Here is an 8742-nt window from a genome sequence, read left to right on the forward strand (position 1 = left end):
TTTAAGACCTCTCTTTTTGGTTTCTGCTTTCCAGTGTTGCTGTTGAGCAGTCCAATGACCTTCTGACTCCTGATCCTTTAGAGTGACAGTGTTTTCCCCTCTGGATGTTTTCAGTGTCTTGCTTTATTTCTAGCCTTCTTACTTTTAAAATTCTTGTGTTAGGCATGGAGTGAGAATGTTTAATCAGAAGACTCCTCTTCTTCAACTCTGACAATTTTTCTTGTATTTTCACCTTTGATGACTTCCTCCCCTCCATTTTATATCTTTGGAATTCCCGTTAGGCTTGATGCTCGGAGCATCTCTGAAACTTCCCAAGTTCACACAATTAGTGATACATGTTGCTTTTCTAAGATTGTTTAATATCCTTCTGTCTTACAATTGAGAACCCACTAAACAGTCATTATTGTTTTGACACCAATGCCTGAGATTTAGGTGGACATGTGTGAATGATGTTACAGTTGTGCTTTTTCGCTGATCGCCTCTGAAAATACCCTAAATAAAGCAATCTGTTCTGGGTGTCTGGGTGGCTCAGTTGGTTGAGCGTCTGCCTTCAGCTCAAGTCATGATCTCAGCATCCTGGGATCAAGTCCCACATCAGGCTCCTTGTCTCAGCAGAGAGTCTGCTTCTCCCTCTACCCCTCCCTGCCGCTTGTGATCTCTCTCTCTCTCTCTCTTTCTCTCTCAAGTAAATAAATAAAATCTTTAAAAAAATCTGTTCTATTTTAACAGGCATTGAAGTATGGGGCCATGGCCTCACAAATGAGACCACACTCCTGGATTTTGCCCTTCTACTTATTAGCTCTATGACTGTGGCTGAGTCACTTAAATTTCCCTGTTCCTTCGTTTACTCAAATAAAGTGGGGTGTAATAATAGAACCTACTTCCTATTGTGATGAGGATTAAATGAATTAATACATGGAAAACCCATAGGAAAGTTCATGGCAGAGTTAACATAATCAAGAAATTTTAGGTATTATTTTTGAGACAGCATCTCAGTTTCTAAGGTGATACTCACTTCTGAAATAGGGTTAGTAGTTCGTCTTTCTTTTATGTGCAGGATCATAAATGACTATGAAAAAAAGTCTCCCTAGAAATGACAAGAATAATAATGTTGATCGCTGTGTCTGCCCACTCAGGAAGGCCAGGCTTCAGGCACGCCAGTCTAGGTGTTTGCCCACTAAAGAATCTGCCTTTCCTTTCCCGAGGTGACTGTAAATGTCAGGAACAAAACACAAGAGTGGGTGTCCCAGCAAGGAGGATGGTGAACCCCCAGAGAAGCATAGCTCCTAACAGCACTTAAAAAGATACTCAACATGATTATACATGGGCAAAGTCTGAGAATGGAAATAATAATGTGATGGAATGATGGGGGGTAAATGATTTTCAGAGCTGTTTTTATAATAAATAAGATTTTTTAAAAACGAAGGAAGTGCGCAGAATTCCCAGCACAGGGCATAGAGAAAGAAAAAAGCCGGCAGCAGAGAAGACGAGACACCAGGTTAAATGCCTCACGTAAGACTCCACAAGCTTTTAGCATAACATAGTTTTGTGACTTGCATTAGGATTCCTCTTTATATTTCCTCTAATCTTCTGCCTATTTTTTTTTAATCCTTGCTTTGAGGCAAAATTATATTTCAGCTGCTTGGGTAATAACTGAAATAGGACGAAAGAGTGGAGTTGGTCAAGTGGTGGGTGAGTGTTCCCCACAGTCAGAAGGCAGTGCTAGTCAACATCTGGGTCTGTTGTCTTTTGCTCACTAGGAATGATGTTCCCGACATTCGGCGACATCCACTTGGCCCCCTTTTCTGATGAACAGCTCTACATGGAACACTACTCCAGAGCCAACTTTTGGTAATGTTCTCTTCTCTCTTCCATTCTTTTTCCTTTAGAGTAAGCCAGAGTTTTTGGTTTGGGTTTGCCATTTGCACTTCTGTAATTGGCGGGGGTGGGGGTGGGGTGCACTGCAGAATGTTTAGCAGCACCCCCGGCTTCTACCCACTATATGCCAGTAGTGCCTTCCCCTACTTGTGACAGCCAAAAACGTCACCAGGCACTGCCGAATGTCCCCAGCAGGGGAAGGGAGCATAAAATCATCCCCTGTTGAGAACCACTGGAGTGGACAAACCAGGGAACCGCTCATGCACCATCAACCATCCAGAAGACCGCCTGTTGCTGGAATGACAGCATCTTCCCCCTACTGCCGCGCCTCCCTTCCTCCTTTCCACCATCCATTCCTTGGGCTCAGGGCTCTGGCTTCTGTCTACGGACCTTGGTCAGAGGAAGGGGAATCAGCACATCTTGATATAAATGAGCCGATCAGAAATTTTTTTTTGGAGTTTTCACACTAATGGGCTATTGGCTTTTGGACAGTTCAGTTCACCTTCTAAGACTCGGTTTCTTCATTTGTAAAATGAGAACTAATACAAAACCTCTGCCAGTTCTAAACCAACATTCCGTCTGGCATTCTTTTTTGAGCACTGGTTTTTATAAGGAGAAGGAGGAAAGGAGAATGATGATATTGGACCCATGGGAGGGAGAAACAGAACAGATAGCATCCGAGCGGGAATGTTAGGTGTGTAGGAGGACAGGCATGCGCTGGCAGATGGGTGAGGAGGGATGCTAAAATGTAAGCTTTGAGTTCCAGCTGACGTATGCAGAGCCTTCCAACACGCAGATATCCACAGTTGATTTCTGGAATTTTTCTCTTTGTAATCCTGTCTCTTGGTGAAGAAGCAGCAGCTGGGAGGTACTTTGGTTTCCCAGGTTACAAGTTCTTTGAAGAGTAGGGTCAAAGGGATGAAATTTTTTCTTTCTCTCTGATTTTTTTTCTTGTAAAATAGGCTTTCCTCGCACAGATTTACATTCTGTGGTTTCTGCTCGGTCTGTAATTTTGAAACCCCCAAGCCACGTACTTCCTAATGGGAGTGAAATCCTCTTCGTCTGTGACGGGGCAGGGGGGGACCTTAATTATGATCATTGTTCTGTGAGGTCATGCTGACCCGAAATGTTTATATTTTAACTATAAACCTCCTGAGTCAGTGACGAGGTTGGAGAAGCAGGGATTTCAGGTAACAGAATCGACCAGACTACTGTCCCCCATGGGGCCGCGGGGGAGCGCGTTGTCCTGGCAGTTCTTGCGTGACTTCCCAGCTGTACCATCTGCTGCCATCTTAGTACCGTGAGAATGAATGTTAATGATCATCAAGTGGATTGGCTAGGCTCACCATCAGCATACAAACATACTGCTATTTATTCAATCTCAAAAGAAAAAATAACCTTTTTTTTATCTCTCACTTCCCCAGTTAGCCACCACCCATCTCTCTTAGTCCCTTTGCAGCAAAATTCCTCAAAAAGCGTTCTCTATCCTCCCAGTCTCCAGCTTTTTCCTTCAATTTCTCTCTTAAGATGTTCCTCCATGACGGCTCTTAGCAAGGTCACCAGTGTGCTGACCTCCACATTGCTAAATACAGTGGTCCATCCTCCCTTGTCAGCCTATTCAACCCATTACCCACATTTGAGCAGCATTTGAAATGCCCTGAAATCTTTTAATTTCTCTTCTGCTCACTGGTCACTTCCTCAACCAGTCCTTCCTTGGTTGTTACTTGTCTCTTTCACCTCCTAACATGGGAGTGCCCCAGGACACAGTCTTGGACCTCTTCTTTATCCACAGTTATTACCTTGGTGAGCTCTCCCATTCCTTAGCTTCAGATGCCATCTGTATGCAATGATTCCCAAAGGTATTATTATCTAGTTCACACATGTCTTGGGAATTCCATATTTTTATAGCCAACAGCCTCCTGGGCGTCCCCCCTTGCAGAGACTTACCATCCAAACTCAACTCCTTAACTCCCCTACATCCTCCCAAAATCTGTGCTACTCATAGTCTTTCCATCTCAGTTGATGATAACGCTGTCCTCCCAATCATTTAGGCCCCAAACCTTCTTTCTTTGTCCCCATATCCAAACCATCAAGAAATTCTGTTGGTTCTACTTTTGAACTATTCCCAGAATCTGTCCAGTTCTCATTATATTTGCTGTTCTCCCTTGTTCCCGACACTGTCATCTCTCATCTCAATTATTGCAGTAACTTCTTAACCTGTCTGTTCTCAGCATTCCCAAAGCCTTCTGGTAAGTTCTCTCCAGTCTGGCTCCTCATTCCTGTGACTATGTTCATTCAGATCCAGCCACATAGACTTCCTTGCTGATTTTCAGGCACATCCAACCACCTTAGAGCCTTTGCATTTGCTTATCCTCCTATGTGGAATACTTTCCCCCCCAATATTCACGTGGTTAATTCCTTCACTTCCATAAAGTCTGCCAGAATGCCAGCTCTCCTGGACATCCTATTTAAAATGGTAGCCATACCACTCCCGATGCCACTTTTTCTGCTTTGTGTTTTTGCTGTAGCACTTACCACCTCCTAGAAGACGTATAATTCCTTGGGGCGCCTGGGTGGCACAGTGGTTAAGCGTCTGCCTTCGGCTCAGGGCGTGATCCCGGCGTTGTGGGANGTATTCACGTGGTTAATTCCTTCACTTCCATAAAGTCTGCCAAAATGCCAGCTCTCCTGGACATCCTATTTAAAATGGTAGCCATACCACTCCCGATGCCAGTTTTTCTGCTTTGTGTTTTTGCTGTAGCACTTACCACCTCCTAGAAGACGTATAATTCCTTTATTTATTATTGTTTATTGTCTCCATCCTTCCTGATAAAATGTAAGCACTGCAAAAGCCCAAATTCTGTCAGATTTCACTAATGTATCCCAAGTACCCTCCATCCCAAGTGCCTGTCACACAGTAGATCCTCAATAAATATTTTCGAATGGGTAAAAACTCCAGTAATCTCAAGTAAGTACACAGATAATTACTATTAAGATTTTAGTTGTTATTTCTTTGATTTTTCTAACTTTTTTTTTACAAAATTAAGATAATACCATAAGCCATTTTCTTACTTTTCTTAAAATTTTATTTTTTATTTTTATTTTTTTTTTATTTCAGCCTTGTTGACGTGTTCTCATATCTTCTCAATATTCTCTCGCCGCAGAGTATTTCTTTTGTGACTATATCATAATTCATCAACTCAAGCTCCAGTGCTAGATATTAAATTATTTTAATTGCTAACTTAATCCTATAACTTGTGTAAGAAACAACACTAAGGTATTGTTTCTATATTCTGCCAGAATATAGAATTTTATAGAATTCTATATCCTAAATTCTTAAGAACACTGAAGTNATTTCAGCCTTGTTGACATGTTCTCATATCTTCTCAATATTCTCTCGCCGCAGAGTATTTCTTTTGTGACTATATCATAATTCATCAACTCAAGCTCCAGTGCTAGATATTAAATTATTTTAATTGCTAACTTAATCCTATAACTTGTGTAAGAAACAACACTAAGGTATTGTTTCTATATTCTGCCAGAATATAGAATTTTATAGAATTCTATATCCTAAATTCTTAAGAACACTGAAGTGAACATCCTTTTATAGAAATCTTGGTTTGCATTCTGATTATTTCCTTACAATAAATTGCTAGAAGCAGAATTACTGGACCAAAAGGTGTGAAGAAGGATCTTTAAAAAAAATTATTCTTATATATTGCCAAATTGCCCTGTAGAAAAGTTTTACCAATTAACACTTCCACCAGTACTATATGAGAATGTCTGCTGAGTCTTGCCCATACGGGCTATGTTTTTTTAAATGCCAATTTGATTTGCAAAAAAAAAAAAAAAAAAAAAAAAAAAATGGTGGCCAGTTTATTTTTAATCTGTATGTCTTTGATAGCTAGTGCATTTGAACGGTTTTATTTTTAGTCAACAAACATGAAAAAATGTTTTAAAAAATATATAGTTAACAAAATTCACAGCCTTCACTCTCCTTGTAATTCCCCTCCCTCTGTGAAGAGATTTCTGCGTTAGGCGACTGGATGTGGGCCTTTGGTCAAGGAACAGGTGGCGAAAGTATGTGCAATTTCCATTAGAAGAGGCATAGAAGTGGAAATGCTGGCTGAGAGGAGAGAGAGGGATGCAAAAAATAGTAATAATGATGATGAGTTTAGGTATATACTAAAGAAAGGAGCTGAGAAACTGAGGGATAACAGGCCAAGTAAATCAGATCATTAGATATAATCAGTGATCAGTCCTCACCTGACTTTCTCATCAAGGACACTTGGCCCCGGGGATGCCTCACTTCACTTCTGGAACCTAAGCCTGGTTTTCCTCCTTCCGTCTTGGCCCTGACATTGTCTCCTTTGCTGATTCTTCCTCATGACCCAAGTTTTCAGTGTTGGATTGATTCCAAGTTGGCTTTTACTGTCTTCCCCTTTCTGTCTCTACTCACCTTTTCACTGATCTCACTGCGTCTCTTGGGCTGTAAATACTGTCTTTATGTCAACGACTCCCGTAGTGAGAACTCCAGCCTAGAACTCTCCCTGGAACCATAGACTTTAGGCATCCAGCTGGCTGTTGACAACTGTACTTGGATGTCTCTTGGGCATCTTAAATTCAACATGTCCAAAAGCAAGCTTCTGACCTCCGTCACCCTGCTCACCCCTGCAGAACAAAAACACAACAAGCAAAACAAAAAACCCTGTTTCTACTACAGTCTTGCAAGCCTTTCAACTTATTTCCTGTTTTTAAACAGCAGCCAAAGTGATCTTGATAACGTGTAATTCAGATCATAGTCTTCCTCTGCTCGAAATCTCCAGTGGCTTCTAAATCATAAAAGCCCAAGTTCTCACTGTGGATGGTGAGACGCTCCAGGATCTGGTTCCGCCCTGCATCCCCTGGGATGTCATCTCTTCCCACTCCTTTCTCAGCCTCTCTGTCCTCACTGGCTGGTCTCCCCAGCTCTCCTTGAACATATCGGGCTAGCTGCCACCTCTGGACCATTCCCTCTGCCAGACACGCAGATGGTCCCATGGCTCGCTTTCACCTTTTTCAGGTCATAGCTCATATGCCTTCTTCCCAGGAGACCTGCTCTCAGTTACAAATTGTCATTTCTTCGCTCCTGGAAGTCTGTATCCTGCTTCTCACTTCATTGTCTCATACTGCACTTACTATCATCTGCTGGATTATGTGTTTTTACTTTTTTATTTAAATTATTGTCTATCTCTCTCGTGAGACAACAGGTTCCATAATAGCAGCTGTCCCGTTTTGCACTGTGTCTGCATCATCTAACCTAGCTAATAGTTGTTGTTCAATTCACTTTTGTTAACTGGAAGATAAATGCATTGACATAAGAATTCTTTACATATTAAGGATATTAAGACTTTGTTGTATTTTCTTCAGAATTTTCAGTTTGCCCTGTAATTGTCTTTTTGATGGTTTTCACCACAAAAGAAGTTAAAATATTTTTGTCGCTAGATCGACCAAGATTTTCTTCGATAGTTTCTAAGACTAGCATTAACTACTTCTTTCATGTTTTCACTTTTTCCATTTAACATTTAAAAAATTTTACATTTAACTCTAAAAGTTATTGTCGTTTAAGTATGTGGTGAGCACAGAACTTTATCCTTTCTGAATAACCAGTTATGAGGCTCTCTCAGTAGACAAGAGCACCACTTTCTGATGTTAGTACCAGTCACCTACAAAATTAATAATTTCCTTATTTGATTAATATTTCTTGCCCCTGATTAATTAAGATTCTGAAAAGTACCTCCTGAGAATAAGGCTCAGTCATGAAGAGTCATCGTTCCCAGGTATAAAACTTCCTTATATGATGGGTACCACTGCCGTTTTTAAAACTCATTGGCTCAGGGGTTTTAAGCCAAGTCCTTTAAATACAACTTCAAATTAATTCTTGTATCAAGAAAAACATATACATAGGATCGATTAAGAAGAACAAGCAAATATTCTCAAGAAGTTAGAGATGGAACTGCTTTGCGTTATTACATTTATTACAGTTATACAACATGAAAGCATAGGCAAAATAGGGAGTAGTGAAAAGCTGGATGGATCAGACTCTAGAGCCACATTGAACTGTATTTAATTCTTGGTTCTGTCAATTACTAACTATAAAACCTTAGCCAAGTCAATTTAATCTCGCTGAGACACAATTTCCCTCTTCCCAAATTAAAGATACTAATGTTCCCTACCTGGGGATGGGGAGTTTCAGAGATGGGTCGTCTTCTTGTACTCTGCTACCATGATGGCCCTTTCTTCACAGGCCAGAGTGAGGGTTCTGCCAGATGCTGAATGTATCCCAGTTGTGCATCAAGGACTCAGAAAATAACCACAGGGTGTGTAGGAACCCATCAAATACCTGTGTGATGGACTTGGTCTGAAAGTTTATTTGCTAGCTGTCCTCCATAAGCCTTTCTTAACCAGAGGGATTCTCTTGACATCAGTATCAGCTCAGCCTTCTTAGTGACATTTCTCAGATCCTCCAGAGAAAAATTAGAGAACATTAACCATGTGTGCTTATGGTGTCACTGCAGAGTCATTTTCAGAGGCTAGGCCTCCAATGCTATTCATGGACCAGTGGGCTCTAGATCCATAAACTGTGTCTCGAAATCGGACCTGGAAATTGGGTGAAGGATCTAATCTCTCCATTGTGACAGCTGATATCATCCTGCCTACCGGCTGGCAGATTTATTAGTGTTGTTGTTGTGATATCATTTGAACACTCTCCTGGTTAACCCTACATCTCTCTGACTTCTCTGGGAACACTAGCATCTATTAACAACCACCCCAGGTCAAGGTTCCCTCACTGTCACTCTAGCCTTGCTTCCCAACGCTGTAATT

The 8742-nt window shown here is 41.1% G+C and overlaps 1 protein-coding gene across 1 annotated transcript in view; it reads left to right on the forward strand.

Annotated features, from left to right (window-relative positions):
* Positions 1-8742, forward strand: part of LOC100471017 (histone-arginine methyltransferase CARM1) — a 109192-nt gene that overhangs the window by 75153 nt on the left and 25297 nt on the right. The window contains exon 6 of the mRNA XM_034647333.1: positions 1761-1851. Within this exon, the coding sequence (XP_034503224.1) occupies positions 1761-1851 (91 nt within the window). The remainder of the gene's footprint in view (positions 1-1760; positions 1852-8742) is intronic.

Source organism: Ailuropoda melanoleuca, chromosome 17 (assembly GCF_002007445.2).
Source record: "Ailuropoda melanoleuca isolate Jingjing chromosome 17, ASM200744v2, whole genome shotgun sequence".
Taxonomy (NCBI): Eukaryota; Metazoa; Chordata; class Mammalia; order Carnivora; family Ursidae; genus Ailuropoda; species Ailuropoda melanoleuca.